At 46.1% G+C, this 18071-nt stretch overlaps 1 protein-coding gene across 1 annotated transcript in view; it reads left to right on the forward strand.

The window, feature by feature from the left end:
* Positions 1 to 6835, forward strand: part of LOC140394262 (transmembrane protein 237-like) — a 58554-nt gene extending 51719 nt beyond the window's left edge. Inside the window, exon 13 of the mRNA XM_072481312.1 lies at positions 3419 to 6835. Coding sequence (XP_072337413.1) covers positions 3419 to 3486 — 68 coding nt within the window. The 3' untranslated portion in view covers positions 3487 to 6835. The remainder of the gene's footprint in view (positions 1 to 3418) is intronic.
* The last annotated feature ends 11236 nt before the right edge of the window (positions 6836 to 18071 follow it).

Here is an 18071-nt window from a genome sequence, read left to right on the forward strand (position 1 = left end):
CTTGATCTAATTTTACCCTGAGCTGAGCTTCAGATCCCATGTCCTCTCTCAGTGCTCGGTGATGCAATGCATAGTGCATTGAGCTTCTAATGAATCACTTGTTAAAACGAGTTCAAATGTTGAGAGTTCAAATTCTACTGAAATTGGATTATTATCTGAAAATGAACAATGTGCAGGGTTACAGGGAGAAGGCTAGGGAGTGATACTAGTTGCATTGCTCACTCAAAGAGCTGGCACAGACATGGGCCAAATGGCTTCCTGTACTGTAACAATTCTGTGATTTTGTGGGTTTGGCAGTTATGGTGCTGGAACTGGAAATTTTAGCGTGGCTTCCATGGTGTAATGGTGAGCACTCTGGACTCTGAATCCAACTTATACCAGTTGAAATCTCACTGGAACATATGTTTCTAGAATCTAGAATGAGGGCCACAGTCTCAGGATTTAGTACTGAGATGAGAACGTTTTTCACTCGGAGGCATGTGAATCTTTGCAACCCTCCAACCCAGAGGGCTGTGAAGCTCTATCATTGAATAAATTCAAGGCTGAGATAGACAGATTTCAGTCTCTCTGAATCAAGGGAGTGAACATGCAAGGGAGTTGAGGCAAAGGATCAGCCATGGTTATATTGAACAATTTGCAGGCGCGTGGGGCCTTACAGTCTCACCTTGCTTAGATTTTTGCCTACTTCCACCACTATAATATTGCCCACCTCTGCACACTGCCTTAGCCCATCAAATCCTGAAACAAAGGTCCATAATTTTGTTAACTCCAGACTGAATTATTCCAGTTTCTTCCATCTTCCACCCTCTGTAAACTTGAATTCAACCAAATGCTGCTGTCCATATCCTAACACGAACCAGGTCTTGTTCATCTATCACCCCGTGCTCGATGAACTACATTGGCTCCCAGTCAAGCAACGGTTCTAATTTGTCCACAGCCTCAACCCCCCCCCCCACACACACACACACACACACCACTACCCCTTTGCTATAACCGCCTCCAGCCCGACAATCCTCAAAGAATTCTGCATTCCTCCAATTTTGGCCTCTTGGGTGTTGCTGACTTCCTTCGCTGCCCTATTGGCAAATTTAGGAATTCAGGAGAAACGCCTTTATCTGGAGAGCGTGACTTGCTGCCACAGGATTGTGGTGATTAATACAGATGCATTTAAGGGGAAGCTAGATAAAGGCGTGAGGGAGAAAGGAATAGAAGGTTATATTGTGAGGATTGGATAAAGAGAGGCAGCACGGTGGCGCAGTGGGTTAGCCCTGCTGCCTCACGGCACCGAGGTCCCAGGTTCGATCCCGGCTCTGGGTCACTGTCCGCGTGGAGTTTGCACATTCTCTCCGTGTTTGCGTGGGTTTCGCCCCCACAACCCAAAAAGATGTGCAGGCTAGGTGGATTGGCCACGCTAAATTGCCCCTTAATTGGAAAAAATGAATGGGGTACACTAAATTATTTTTTTTTTAAAAAAGGATTGGATAAAGAGGATGAGAGGAGACTTGTGTGGAGCGTAAATGCTGGCATTGGGCCACATGACCTGTTTCTGTGTGTAGGTTTCCTCGACAGTCCAATGGATAGGCCCCACAGAAATGTAGATATCTATGGACAACGTTTGTGTATTGCTTTAGCCCAAGCACTCAAAAAATCTGCAATTAAAAAGTCATGTACTGGAAAAACTCAGCAGACTCTCTGTGTGGAAAGAAGCAGTGAGTTAACGTTTCAAGTCAAATATGACTTCTTTGGAATTGAAGGCAGATAGAAATGCGATGGGTTTTATACTGTTGAAGTAATGGAACAAAAGGAAAGGTCTGGGATAGGATAGAGAGCGGAGGAGATGAAATGATAAAGATGTCCTGAAACAAAAGGCAAAGGGAGTGGTAGTAGTGAAGAGGCAAAGCATAGGTCCAGAGTACGCAGTAATGGGAAAATAATGAACAGCTCAATCTGAAAAACATGAAAAAAAGGTACAGATTGCCCTTTGGCAAAGAAACAAATCAAAATGAAGGAAAGTGTTTGCGATTTAAAGTTGTTGAAATCATTGTTGTTGTGCAGAATCTGTAAAATGCCTAATCAAAGGTTGAGGCACTGTTCATCCAGCTTGCGTTGAGCTTCACTGGAACATTCCAACAGGACATTGACCGGAATGTGAGCATGAGATGTGAATTTAAATGGCAAGTGACTGGAAGGCCGGTGTCATGTTTGCAGACTGAGCAGAGGTGTTCTGTAAAGTGCTCACCACGTCTGCATTTGGTCTTCCCAATGTAGAGGAGAGCGCATTGTGAGCAGTGAATACAGTAGACTAAATTGAAAGAAATGTACAAGTAAATCGCTGCTTCACCGGGCAACACGGTAGCATTGTGGATAGCACAATTGCTTCACAGCTCTAGGGTCCCAGGTTCGATTCCGGCTTGGGTCACTGTCTGTGCGGAGTCTGCACATCCTCCCCGTGTGTGTGTGTGGGTTTCCTCCGGGTACTCCGGTTTCCTCCCACAGTCCAAAGATGTGTTAGGTGGATTGGCCATGATAAATTGCCCTTAGTGTCCAAAATTGCCCTTAGTGTTGGGTGGGGTTACTGGGTTATGGGGATAGGGTGGAGGTGCTGACCTTGGGTAGGGTGCTCTTTCTAAGAGCTGGTGCAGACTCGATGAGCCGAATGGCCTCCTTCTGCACTGTAAATTCTATGATTCACCTAGAAGGAGTGTTTGGGATCTTGGCCGATGAAGAGGTCAGAGGTAAATGGGCAGGTGCTACATCTCTTGTGATTGCACGGGAAGGTACTGTGGGTAGGGGGGGACGAGGTGTTGGGGGTGATAGAGGAGTGGACCAAGGTGTCGTGGACCAAGTGGAGGGAACGGGATTTTGGAATGCTGATGGGGGAGTGAGGGAAAGTTGTGTTTGGTGGTGGCATCATGCTGGAGGTGGCGGAAATAGCAGAGGATGAAACTTTGAATGTGGAGGCTGGTGAAGCCAAAAGTGAGGACACGTTGAACTCTATCACTGTTCTGGGAGGGAGGAGAAGGATTGAGCGTAGACATGCAAAAAATGGGCCGGACACAACTGAGGACCCTGTCAACCACTGGGAGGGAATTCCTCAGTTGAGGAAAAGTAAGACATTGTCAGAACAGATACAATGGAGACAGAAAAACTGGGAGACAGGAATAAAAATAACGACAAAGTTAATTCTAGAAATCACATTACCTTGAACTACCTAAAGTTTCATAAATATGCTACAGGAATATTATGATTATGAGGTTTGGGACTTTGCATCCATAAAGCATGTCAGTATTTGCTATAATCAATGAACAGAGGAAAATATAGCCCAGAATGTCAGGTTATCATCTGAGTCTTTGTTACTGAAATGGAAGCTTCTTGTGATCAGCTCACATTGCACTAAAGTTCTCACTTTTCTTTGCAGAATCGGAGTTTGGCTCACACATAAACGACGTGGTCGAACCTGATGAGAAAATCAAAGCACAAGCATAAAATGGTTTATGGAACACTAGATCTGAATGGTCTGGCTACAGGGTTCCTTTTGTATCGCTGTGCGTGATGAAATTATAGAGTGCAGATGTCCATTCTTATATTTTAACCCGAAGACCATCTCCAATCGTGTTGGGCAGAAGTTGAAAGCATGTCCACATCAAACATTATGGCTCTGTTGTCCAATATGGGAAGTGGTATCTTAGGTGTCCGGGTATAAGTCGATCTTTGAAACCTCAAACAGTCACTCCAAAAAAGAGGTTGACATTTACGCCGAGTATGAAAGAGAACCACTGACGTGGGTGCGGGTGGTCACCATCTTTGTCGTTCACTACGCGGTGTCTGTTATGCGTGTGCGGCATGTCTTAAACTCCCACACATCTTCTCAACACAGCCAGTATCGTATGCTTGATTCCTTACACCATTGAGTAAAATATTCATTTTATGTTGAAGCATTGAGGCTGACTACTAATGCATATAGAACATAGAACAGCACAGAACAGGCCCTTCGGCCATCGATGTTGTGCCGAGCTTTGTCCGAAACCAAGATCATGCTATCCCACTCCCTGTCATTGTGGTGTGCTCCATGTGCCTACCCAATAACCGCTTGAAAGTTCCGAAAGTGTCCGACTCCACTATCACAGCAGGCAGTCCATTCCACACCCTAACCACTCTCTGAGTAAAGAACCTACCTCGGACATTCCTCCTATATCTCTCACCCTGAACTTTATAGTTATGCCCCCTTGTAACAGGTACATCCACCCGAGGAAATAGTCTCTCAACGTCCACTCTATCTATCCCCCTCATCATCTTATAAACCTCTATTAAGTCACCTCTCATCCTCCTCCGCTTCAAATAGAAAAGCCCTTGCTTCCTTAACCTTTCCTCATAAGACCTACCCTCCAAACCAGGCAGCATCCTGGTAAATCTCCTCTGCACCCTTTCCAATGCTTCCACATCCTTCCTATAGTGAGGTGACCAGAACTGCACACAATATTCCAAATGTGGTCTCATGGGGTCATGTACAGTTGCCGCATAACCCCACGGCTCTTAAACTCAAGCCCCCTGTTAATAAACGCTAACACACTATAGGCCTTCTTCACGGCTCTATCCACTTGAGTGGCAACCTTTAGAGATCTGTGGACATGAACCCCAAGATCTCTCTTCCTCCACATTCCTCAGAACCCTGCCGTTGACCCTGTAATCTGCATTCATATTTTTCCGACCAAAATGAATCACCTCGCACTTATCGGGGTTAAACTCCATCTGCCGTTTTTCGGCCCAGCTCTGCATCCTATCAATGTCTCTTTACAGCCTACAACAGCCCTCCACCTCATCCACTATTCCACCAATCTTGGTGTCATCAGCAAATTTACTGACCCACCCTTCAGCCCCCTCCTCCAAGTCATTGATAAAAATCACAAACAGCAGAGGACCCAGCCCTGTGGTACATCGCTGGTAACTGGTCTCCAGTCTGAAAATTTTCCATCACCCTCTGTCTTCTATGTGATAGCCAGTTACTTATTCAATTGGCCACATTTCCCTCTATCCCGCACCTCCTTACTTTCTTCATGAGCCGACCATGGGGAATGCAAGTATAGTATTTTGCTGAAAAGGGAGGGTGATCGACTTATACTCTGAGTTTATGCAAAAACATGACTTTTCTATCTTGTATGTTGGGTCACCTTATGCACTATGATTCATGGTAATATTATTGGCTTGGATGCCAGGTAGAGCACAGTGCAGAGGGAGCTTAACTCTGTATCTAACCCCGTGCTGTACCTGTCCTGGGACAGTGTGACGGGGACAGTGTATCGAGAGCTTTACTCTGCACCTGGCCCCATACTGTACCTGTCCTGGGACTGTTTGATGGGGACACTGTAGAGGGAGCTTTACCCTGTATTTAACCCCGTGCTGTACCTGTCCTGGGAGTGTTTGATGGGGACAGTGTAGAGGGAGCTTTACCCTGTATCTAACCTCCATGCTGTACCCGTCCTGAGAGTATTTGATGGGGACACTGTAGAGGGAGCTTTACCCTGTATCTCATCCCGTGCTGTACCTGTCCTGGGAGTGTTTGATGGGGACAGTGTAGAGGGAGCTTAACTCTGTATCTAACCCCCACGCTGTACCTGGTCTGGAAGTGTTTGTCAGCAAAGTTACCAGAAGATAGAACCCAAAGCTGAGTGACAGTTTTTTTAAAAATTCCAATTAAGAGTCAATTTAGCATGGACAATCCACCTACCCTGCACATCTTTGGTTGTGGAGGTGAGACCCACGTAGATACGGGGAGAATGTGCAAACTCCACAAGGCCCGTGACTCAGGGCCGGGATTGAACCCAGGTCCTTGGCACGGTGAGGCAGCAGTGCTAACCACTACGCCACCATGCCGCCCCATTAAAACCTAAGATGACCATGAAACCATTGTTGATTGTCGTAAAAACCCATCTGGTTCGTTAGTGTACTTTAGGGAAGGAAATCTGCCATCCTTACTTGGTTTGGCCTACATGTGACTCCAGATCCACAGCAATGTGGTTGCTCTTACAAAGCCAGTCAGTTCGAGGGCAGTTAGGAGGGCAGTAAATGCTGGCTTTGCCTGCGACACCCACATCCCATTAAATAATTTTTTTTAAATATCCCCATTCGTTCCCATATACCTCAAGTTACTGATATCAACAGTGCTTGTGATTCTAGAATTTATTCACCAGTGTTAGGAACAGCCCCTTTCAAACTTTCAGGGTCACTAAACAATAAATAATATAGGCACAAATAGGACACCAGCCACCTGGCTGAATAGCCTGTAGATTTAGTCCACAAGTTTCTCTAGGGTTTCTGTTAAAAAGTGTTAGTCATGGCTCGGTTCTTTGTACATTTGCCTCTGAGTCAGAGGCCATGGATTTGAATCTCACCCCAGAAACCTGAGTACAAAATTTAAGTTGATACTTTGGTGCAGTACTCCGAGAGCACTGCACTGTCAGGGGTGCCTGTTTTTGGAATATATGTGAAACAGCCCTCTTAGGTGGACATGAAAGATCCCACGTACTACAGGAAGAGGAGCAGCGAGTTCGCCTGGTATCTCGGCCAGTATTTCCCTCCCGACTGACATCACTGAAATAGATTGGTCATTTATCTTGTTGATTTTTTTGGATTCTTGCTGTGCACCAATTGGCTGTTGTATTTCTTCCACAACTACAGTGACTTCACTTCAAAAGTACTTCATTGGCTGTAAAGCTCTATGACTTCCTTAGATTGGAAATGCAAGTTCTCAATTTTCTCCAATTTCTTTTTGAAATATGCGCTGTATCATCATGATGAAACAAAATGTTTGAATTAAAATATTAGCCCTTTTGCTTTCTTCATGCTTCAAATTACTACTTCTTTCTCCAACATTCTCCCTCTTGTCTTGAACAAGAGATTAGAATTCTTGCCAGAGTTCAATTCTGGGGTTGTCAGTAATATGCCACTGTGTGTAAGAGGCCACTCTGCATCTGTAAGCAGGACAGAGAGTGTCTGCACTCTGGCCCTGATCCCGTCATCTGGGTCACTGTCTGTGTGGAGTCTGCACGTTCTCCCCGTGTCTGCGTGGGTTTCCTCCCACAGTCCAAAGATGTGCGGGTGAGGTGGATTGGTCATGCTAAATTGCCCGTAGTGTCCAAAAGTTAGGTGGGGTTGCTGGGTTACGGGAATAGGGTGAAGGTATGGGCTTAGGTAGGGTGCTCTTTCAGGGGCCAGTGTAGACACAATGGGCCGAATGGCCTTTTTCTGCATTGTAGAATGTATGACACTATCTAAAAGGGTTCACCAGTAGAAATCCTAGTTCATTTAATTACAGATGAGTGAGGGGTGACTTGATTGAAATATATAAGGGGCGAAATTCTCCGGAAACGGCGCGATGTCCGCCGACTGGCGCCCAAAACGAGGGCCCAACCTTAAGGGGCTAGGTCAGCGCCGGACGAATTTCCACCCCGCCAGCTGGCGGAAAAGGCCTTTGGTGCCCCGCCAGCTGGCGCAGAAATGACATCTCCGGGCGGCGCATGCGTGGGAGCGTTAGTGGCCGCTGACGGCATTCCCGCGCATGCGCATTGGAGGGAGTCTCTTCTGCCTCCGCCATGGTGGAGACCGTGGCGGAGGCGGAAGGGAAAGAGTGCCCCCACTGCACAGGCCCGCCCGCGGATCGGTGGGCCCCGATCGCGGGCCAGGCCACTGTGGGGGCACCCCCCGGGGCCAGATCGCCCCCCCCCCCCCCCCCCCCCAGGACCCCGGAGCCCGTGCCGCCTTGTCCCGCCGGTAAGGTAGGTGGTTTAATCTACGCCGACGGGACAGGCATTTTAGCGGTGGGACTTCGGCCCATCCGGGCCGGAGAATCGCGCGGGGGGGCCCGCCAACCGGCGCGGCGCGATTCCCGCCGAATATCCGGTGCTGGAGACTTCGGCAACCGGCGGGGGCGGGATTCACATCAGCCCCCGACGATTCTCCGACCCGGCGGGGGGTCGGAGAATCTCGCCCAAGATCCTGAATGGTCTTGACAAGGTGGACTTAGAAAGCATGTTTCCCCTTGTGGGTAAGTCCAGAAACAGGGCACTGTTTTAAAATTAGGGCTCACCCTTTTAGACATTTTTTTCTCTCTGAGGATTGTGCAACTTTGGAACTCTGCCTCAGAAGGTGCTGGAGGCGGGATCATTGAATATTTTTAAGGAGGAGGTAGATTGATTTTCTTGCCTATCAAGAATCTAGGTTACCGGGGGTAGATAGGATTGGAGTACTTGAAATACAAATTGACTTCAGGAAGCAAAGTACTGTACACGCCCCTGTCAGCATTAACGGGGCCGAGGTGAAGATGGTTAGCAGTTTCAAATTCCTAGGGGTGCACATCTCCAAAAATCTGTCCTGGTCCACCCACGTCGACGCTACCACCAAGGAAGCACAACAGCGCCTATACTTCCTCAGGAAACTAAGGAAATTCGGCATGTCCACATTGACTCTTACCAACTTTTACAGATGCACCATAGAAAGCATCCTATCAGGCTGCATCACAGCCTGGTATGGCAACTACTCGGCCCAGGACCGCAAGAAACTTCAGAGAGTCATGAACACAACCCAGTCCATCACACGAACCTGCCTCCCATCCATTGACTCCATCTACACCTCCCGCTGCCTGGGGAAAGCGGGCAGTATAATCAAAGATCCCTCCCACCCGGCTCACTCACTCTTCCAACTTCTTCCGTCGGGCAGGAGATACAGAAGTCTGAGAACACGCACGAACAGACTCAAAAACAGCTTCTTCCCCACTGTCACCAGACTCCTAAATGACCCTCTTATGGACTGATTTCATTAACACTACACCCTGTATGCTTCATCCGATGCCGGTGCTGATGGAGTTACATTGTCTATGTTGTGTTGCCCTATTATGTATTTTCTTTTATTCCCTTTTCTTCTCATGTACTTAATGATCTGTTGAGCTGCTTGCAGAAAAATACTTTTCACTGTACCTCGGTACACGTGACAATAAACAAATCCAATCCAATACATCAGCCACGATCTTATCGTATGACGGAACAGGCTCGAGGTGCCAAATGGCCTTCTCCTCCTGTTTTGTATGCCCGTAGCACAGTTTTTTTTTAGTTCATTCACAAGATGTGGGCACAGCTGCAAAAGCCAATATTTGTCACCCATCCCTAACTGTCCCCAAGAAGGTGATGGTGAATCCAACTGAGTGGCTTGCTCAGCCATTTCTGAGGGCAGTTAAGGGTTAACCACATTTCTGTGGATCTGGAGTCATAAGTTAAGGATTGCCAGATTTCCTTCCCTAAAAGGATATTGATCCAGAATGTTTTTTTTACAACAATCCAGTAGTTTCAGGGTCACCATTACTGTCACTAGCTTTTATATTCCAGATTTTATTGAATTAATTTGAATTTAGATCATTTGGAGGGAGGGATGGCAGATGGAGTTTAATCCGGACAAATGTGAGGTAATGCATTTCGGAAGGTCTAATACAGGGAGGGAATATGCAGTGAATGGTAGAACACTCAAGAGTATTGACAGTCAGAGAGATCTAGGTGTACAGGTCCACAGGTGGAGAAGGTAGTCAAGAAGGCATACAGCATGCTTGCCTTCATTGGCCGGGGCATTGGGTATAAAAATTGGCAAGTCATGTTGCAGCTGTATAGAACCTTAGTTAGGCCACACTTGGAGTATAGTGTTCAATTCTGGTCGCCACACTACCAGAAGGATGTGGAGGCTTTAGAGAGGGTGCAGAAGAGATTTACCAGGATGTTGCCTGGTATGGAGGGTATTAGCCATGAGGAGAAGTTGAATAAACTTGGTTTGTTCTCACTGGAACAACGGAGGTTGAGGGGCGACCTCATAGAGGTCTACAAAATTATGAGGGGCATAGACAGGGTGGATAGTCAGAGACTTTCTCAGGGTAGAGGGGTCAATTACTAGGGGGCATAGGTTTAAGGTGCGAGGGGCAAGGTTTAGAGGAGATGTATGAGGCATGTTTTTTACACAGAGGGTAGTGGGTGCCTGGAGCTCGCTGCTGGAGGAGGTGGTGGAAGCAGGGACGATAGTGACGTTTAAGGGGCATCTTGACAAATACATGAATAGGATGGGAATAGAGGGTACGGACCCCAGAAGTGTGGAAGATTTTAGTTTAGACGGGCAGCATGGTCGGCGCGGGCTTGGAGGGCCGAAGGGCCTGTTCCTGTGCTGTAATTTTCTTTGTTCTTTAAATTCTCTAGTGCAATGGTGGGATGTGACCTCAACCCACTGGATCACTAGTCCAGGCCTCTGAACTACCAGTTGAGTAACATATCGACTAAGCTACTTATACCCCAGTGCTGACACTAGTGGTGGCACTCCGTGATTGCACTCTCACCTCTGGGTTATGGGCTGTGGGTTGGTGACTTAGCCTAAAGCACAGAAGAAAGGAAGGTCAGAATAAAGGGATCATAATTTAAACAGAATGATCATAGAATCGTTACAGCACAGAAGGCAGCCATTGTGGCACGCCTCAGGAGAATGGACTGCTACTCCCTGCCCTCTCCCCCCACATCCCTGCACATTCCTCCTTTTAAGATGTTTAGAAAGTGTAGAAAGATTTATGACACAAAAGGAGGCGATTCTGCCCATCGTTTGTATGCTTGACGAAAAATGAGCCACCCAGCCTGATCCCATTTTCTAGCAGTTGGTCCGTAGTCCTGCAGATTACGGGACGGCAGGTGCAAATTCAGACACCTTTTTAAATGCGTTGAGGGTTTCTACCTTTACTGCCCTTTTAGGCATTGAGTTCCAGACTCCTACAACCCTCTGAGTAAAGAAACCTTTTCCTCACCTCCCCTCTAATCCTTTCACCAGACACTTTAAACCAATGTGCCCCAGTCACTGACCTCTCTGCTGTGGGAAACTGTTTTTTCCCCACCCGCTCTCTCCATAGAATCATAGAATTTACAGTGCAGAACGAGGCGATTCAGTCCATTGAGTCTGCACCGGCCCTTGGAAAGAGCATCTTCCACCCGATCCCCGTAACCCCACCCAACCCTTTTGGGCACTAAGGTCAATTTAGCATGCCAATCCATCTAATCTGCACATCTTTGGAGTGTGGGAGGAAACCGGAGCATCCGGAGAAAATCCACGCAGACATGAGGAGAACGTGCAGACTCCACACAGGCAGTGACCCCAGCCGGGAATCGAACCTGGGACCCTGAAGCTGTGAAGCAACTGTGCTAACCACTGAGCTACCATGCTGCCCCCTCCAGACCCCTCACAACTTTGTACACCTCAGTCAAAGGTCCCCTCATCCTCTTCTGTTGCAAGGAAAACAGCCCCCGACTATCCAATCTTTCCTCATAGCTGCAATTTTCCAGTCCCGGCAACACCTTCATAATTCCCTTCTGTATTCTCTCTGGTGCTTGCATGACCCTGTTTCAAAAACCTGTAATCACACCGACACGTGAACTGAATTCAGAACAAGAAAGCTTGCATCTCAAAATTAGAACAGGGCCGTTCAGAAGTGAAATCGGGAAGTATTTTTCACACATAGGATGGAGGGATTCTGTAACCCACTGTCAATTGTAATTTTCAAGCCTGTGATCGGGTTGGGTCAGATCAGCCGTGATCAGATTGAATGGTAAATCAGGATCAAGGGGCTGAATATCTGACTCCTGTTCCTAATTTCCAGGAGCAGTGAAGTGGGAGAGTGCATTTAGTCATATAAAATGAAAAATATATTCTCCACTATGAGCCTGTCAAGAATTTTGATATGAACAAGGAAATAAATCTGGAGAGGAGCCAATGCTGCAGGTGGCATGAGTGATAGTACAGATAAAGGGGAAAGTTTTCAGCGCCACATACCCTGGGGATGAGGGTGTTCACAGAGGATAGGTACATGATGAAGATTATGCGGATTTTGGAGGCATTTCACCCCACCCCACCCATGGCCTCGGTGGACTTTCCATTCATTCACCGCTATTGTGTTGACATTCCCTCTCCCCGAACCCACTTTGCCTACCATCAACACTTCATAATAACTCACCAATTTTCACTGATGGGCTGGGCACCCGAGAGTGTGGGAAGAGGAAATTGCCAGACTGGGATTGAGAAATGCATAGACATAGGATTGGGAAATTGTAAGAAGGGAGTTGGGATGTGGAGAGATCTGAGATTCAGACAGTGAGAAACTGAGATTGGGACACAGACAGTCCAGGATTGGGACATTGTTATATTTTTACTGAAGATGCTGGAATCTGAACTAAAAACAGAAAATGCTGGGAAATCTCAGCAGCTCTGGCAGCATCTGTGGAGGGAGGACAGAGCTAATGTTTCCAGTCTGGATGACTCTTCGTCGTAGATTGGCAGAACACTTTTAGTCCGTCAGCAAGCAGGACCCCGACCGTCTTGTTGCTTGCCATTTTAACACACCATCCTGCTCCAATGTCCACATGTCCATTCTTGGCCTGCTGCAATGTTCCAGTGAAGCCCAATGTAAACTGGAAGAACAGCACCTCCTTTTCCGATTAGGCATGCTACAACCTTCAGGACTTAACAGTGAGACTGTGAATTCTCTCCTCCACCTTCACCCTATTTTATTTCTATCAATTTATTTTATTTCTTCCATTGATTCATTTTTCCAGCCCCCTTCACCCTGCTTTCTATATTGGTTTTCCCTTCCCACCATCTCCCCTCCCCTACCCCACTGGGGCCATTTGTTCCCCGTTCAGGTTGTCCTTTGACATGCCACTTTTATCCGCCATTAACACAATCTGATTAATGTGCCACTATCAGCACCCTTCTTAGCCATGATCACTGCATTTACATCCCCTTTGTTTTTTTGTCCACAACGTCTGTCAATTTCTCCCTAGCCTCCACCTATCACTGACCCTCTATCCAGCCCTCCCCCAACAGTATAAATCTAATCCTATTTTCAGTTCTCTCGAGCTTTGACAAAGAGTCATCAGGACTCAAAACATTAGCTCTGTTCTCTCTCCACAGATGCTGTCAGACCTGCTGAGATTTTCCAGCATTTTATGTTTATGTTGCAAATATTTGGGCTGTGGAGAATTTCATAATCATCATCTCTGACCAAGTACTGTGACTACGACTCATCTTTCATTCTCACTCCACAGTATAAATATTTCCCACTTTCTCTGCCTTTTAGCTTTGACAAAGGGTCATCTGGACTCGAAACGTTAGCTCTTTTCTCTCCCTACAGATGCTGCCAGACCTGCTGAGATTTTCCAGCATTTTCTCTTTGGTTTCAGATTCCAGTATCTACAGTAATTTGCTTTTATCATAGGGTGATGCACTGCAAGCAAGTTGTAACTTCAGTTTGGGATTGTAATGAACCAATGGCATTTCTTCTTTTACCTCTTTATAAGCACTTACGCATTCTTTTGTCCAGTACCATGCCTGTTTGGCCCATAACAAAGTGTGCAATAGCTTCAATAGCATTGCTAAATTTGGAACTAATTTACTGTAATAGTTTATTAATCCCAGAAACGACCTCCGTTGCGATACATTTTGAGGACTTGGCACTTCTAAGATTTGCGTACGAAAAGCCATCAGGAACGCCAAAAGACAATACCGGATCAAACTAGAGTCCCAGGCCAACAACACAAACCCACAACGTCTATGGCAGGACTTACACGAGATCACAGGCTACAAAGCAAGGCCAGGCGGAATCTCTGGGGCTGGAGCATCCCTCCCCAATGAAGTGAACAAGTTCTATGCCCACTTTGAGCAGTCAGCCAATGCATCAGTGCCACCTGCCCCAACAGCCCTGGACACATCCATACCCACTATTACAGTCTCGGAGGTAAGAGCTGCCTTCTTGAAAGTGAACCCGCGGAAAGTGACAGGCCTGACTGATTCGCTGGGCGAGCACTCAGAGCCTGCACAGACCAGCTGGTGAGTGTATTCGCATATATCTTCAACACCTCACTTCTCTGCTCCGAGGTCCCCACCTGCCTCAAGAAGACCACCATAATACCAGTACCAAAGAAGAACAAGATAGCATGCCTCAACGACTACCGAGCGGTGGCCCTGACGTCTGTTATCATGAAATGCTTTGAGCGGCTAGTCATAAGACGGATCAACGTCAGCCTCCCAGACTGTCTCAATCCATCGCAGTTCGCCTATCGCTGCAATCGGTCCACAGCAGATGCTATCTTCCTGGTCCTACAATCAACAGTCGAACACCTTGACAACAAGGACACCTACGTCATACTGCTGTTCATAGACTACAGCTCTGCCTTCAACACCATTATCCCGACAAGACTAATAACCACATTCTGTAATCTTGGACTTGACCCCACCCCCTGTGCAACTGGATCCTTGACTTCCTCACCAACAGACTGCAATCTGTCAGGATAGGTAACAGCACCTCCTCCATAATAGTCCTCAACGCCGGGGCCCCACAAGGTTGTGTGCTCAGTCCTCTACTGTACTCGTTATACACACGACTGTGTGACAAGATTTAACTCCAATTCGATCTCTAAGTTTGCGGATGATACGACTGTGATGGGTTGGATCTCAAACAACGATGAATCAGACTACAGAAGGGAGATAGATCACTTGGTTGCATAGTGTACCGAAAACAACCTCTCTCTAAATGTCGGAATGACCAAGGAACTGATCATCGACTTCAGGAAGCATATCACGACCCACCCCCCACACCGTCTACATCATTGGCTCCGGAGTGGAAATGATCGATAGCTTTAAGTTCATGGAGGTCACCATGACCAACAGTCTGTCCTGGTCCACTCACATTTATGCAACAGTCAAGAAAGCCCAACAACATCTCTACTTCGGCATGTCTGCATCGACTCTCACAAACATCTACAGATGTGCCATAGAGAGCATCACAGCTTGGTATGGCAACTGCTCGGCCGGCCCAAGATCAGAAGAAACTGCAGAGTGTGGTGAACTCAACCCAACGCATCACACAAGCTTGCCACCCTCCCATTGATTCTGTCTACATCTCCCGCTGCCTCAGGAAGGCAGATAGCATTGTCAGAGACCCCCTCCCACCCAGGCTTTGTCCTCTTCCAGACCCTTCCATCAGGCAGAGGATACAGAAGTCTGAAGACCCACATATCCAGACAGAGCAACAGCTTCTTCCCCATAGCTACAAGACTCCTCAACGACTCCCGCTCGGACTGATCTGTTCTCTGTAAGAACACTATTCACGATGCCCTATGCTGCTCTTGCTCATGTATTTGCTTTGTTTGACCCTTGTTCCACACTGTTGCCAATCACTATTTGTCGATGTACTATTTGTCAATGTACAAAGTTGATTATTCTTTTTGTTTACTATGGACATATTGTGTACGTTCCCTTGGCCGCAGAAAAATACTTTCCACTGTACTTCGGTACATGTGACAATAAATCAATCAATCTATCAAGATTTCTATCATCTTTTTTGGTTCCTTTGCAAGCCACCTTTATCAATGATGTGAGCCAAGTAGTTTATGGATGTCTTGAAAAAAATCACATTTTTCTTTTTTTACTCAGAGATTATGATTTTGTAGATGTTCCAGTGTAGCTTCCAAGTTTTTCAACTGTTCCTGTTCTGACATCTAGGTAACATTGTACACCATTTAGCTCATTCAGAATTTGATCCATACATCTCTGAAATAGAGCAAGTGCAGATGTTATCCTAAATGGAAGTCTCCTGTATCAGAATAGTGCGTCATGATAGTGAGTAATGATTGTAATTTTGCAGCCACATTTGTATGTACGCCTGTGATAGATCTATTTTACTGAATTTCTGACATAGAGGACATAGAGGGACCAGGATTGGGACATGACAGTCCAGGATTGGGACTTGGAGAGACTCGGGATTGGGACATGGACATTCTGGGATTGGGACAGTGACAGTTCATAATTCAGGATTGGGACATGACACACCGGCAATTGGGACATGCACAGACCTGGGATTGGGACAAGAACAGTGCAGGATTGGGAGACGGACAGTACAGGGTTGGGACATGGAGAGACAAGGATTGGAAGATGGAGAGTTTTGAGTTTGGACAGGGACAGTCCGGGTTTGGGACAGGGACAGTCTGGGATTAGGAATTGGACAGTCTGGGATTTGGAGGTGGAGAAACCCGAGATTGGGAGATGGACAGTCCAGGATTGGGACATAGAGAGATCCGTGATTGGACATGCGGATACCTGGGACCCGAGAGTGAACATGGACAGTCCAAGATTGGAACTTTGGGAGATCGGGTTTGGGACATTGTCATGTGAGAGTACCTTTAAGACATGGATGTTTAAGCAATGTACCTTTAAGAAAACAGTGATGTCAGAGAGTGGGTGGAGCTGAGGTCAGGTCAGCCATTTTGCAGTTTAGTTTTGCAGTTTGAAAAAGAGCTTGTCTGTGTCTGGGTGTTTCCAGAGAGCTGCAGTTTTAAAAAGCAGCTTGTGTGTGTCTGTGTGTTTCCAGAGAGCTGCAGTTTGCAGAAAAAGAGCTTGGGGAGTGTCTGTGTTTGCAGTGAGCTGGATCTCTGCCATGAAAGACTATCTCTGGATCATTTGGGTGATTTAAACTCATAATAGTAAAGCCTTTAACCTGATGTGATTCTGTTTAAAGGTGTTAAGTCTCTTGGAAGTTTGAAGGAACATTTTGAGGAATTATTTACTGTTGCAATATTTTCGGAGTTATCTTTGAAGTAAGGGGTGTTAAGAGATCCAATGTTTATTTAAGGTGTTAAGTTGAGTTCATGGAATAACCATTGTTTTGTGTTTAAAAACCCACGTGTCCATAATTGTAATCCCACACCTAGGGAACAAGCCGTGTGCCAGGAAAAGCAACAAATACATTAAAGGGAGGGGTTGGTTGAACTCCATGATACATTTTTGGGTTATGAAAACGCCTCGCCCATAACAATTGGGGGCTCGAGGGGGATAAAAGTCTATCTATTGGATTGGGTTTTGTGAACTTAAAGACAGTGAAGGATTGTTGCTTTTCCGGTGTGGTATTTTAGTTTAAGTGGGGAGAGTGTTGTGAACAATGGCTCTTTCAGAGGCTCAGACGTTTTTGGGGGTGGAGAATGTCACATGTAGTACCTTACGGACAGAAACGATAAGCAGACTGTTAGATTTGGCAAGAACATTGCAGTTAACATTACCTGACAAAATGCGAAAAGCTGAGGTAATTATGGCAGTGGTTAAGCATTTCAAGTTGCCTGAGATAGAGTTTGACTCATTGGAAATGGCAAAAATTCAGTTGCAAATTAAACAAATGGAACATGAGAAAGAATTAAAATGGCTTGAATACGAGAGTGAGAGAGAGGAAAAAGAAAGAGAAAGAGAGAGAGTGGAAAAAGAAAGAGAAAGAGAGAGAGAGGAAAAAGAAAAGGAGAGAGAAGAAAGGAGAAAAGAAAGAATAGCCCTAGCAGAACAAAAAAAAGAAAGGGAGATACAGATCAGGGAAAAATATAAAGAGAGGGAGTTTGAACTTCAGAAAATGGCCATGAAATATGACAATCAGTTAAAATTGGCAGACGTAAAGGGAAACGTACAGTTGGATGATAGTAATGAGGATAGTGAGAAGGAGCGTCATAATCGAAGGCTTGGTGGGAATCTATTTAAATATGTCCAAGCATTGTCAATGTTTGACGAGAAGGAAGTGGAAGCCTTTTCCATTTCATTTGAGAAGGTAGCTAAACAAATGAAATGGCCACAGGACATGTGGGTGTTATTGATTCAAACAAAGCTGGTAGGTAGAGCTAGTGAAGTGTTTGCAGCACTACCGGAGGAGGTATCTGGAACGTATGAGGAGGTGAAGAAATCCATTTTAAGTGCATATGAGCTAGTGCCTGAAGCTTACAGACAAAGGTTTAGAAATTTAAGGAAAGAATTTGGTCAAACGTACATGGAGTTTGAAAGGCTCAAACAGAGTAATTGTGATAGGTGGATAAGGGCTTTGAAAATAGACCAAACGTATGAAGCGCTCAGAGAAATTATACTTTTGGAGGAGTTTAAAAATTCAATTCCTGATGTAGTGAGAACTCATGTGGAAGAACAGAGGGTTAAAACTGCGAGATTAGCAGCAGAAATGGCAGATGATTATGAATTAGGTCATAAAT

The sequence above is a fragment of the Scyliorhinus torazame genome, chromosome 2, assembly GCF_047496885.1.
Source record: "Scyliorhinus torazame isolate Kashiwa2021f chromosome 2, sScyTor2.1, whole genome shotgun sequence".
Lineage (NCBI taxonomy): Eukaryota > Metazoa > Chordata > Chondrichthyes > Carcharhiniformes > Scyliorhinidae > Scyliorhinus > Scyliorhinus torazame.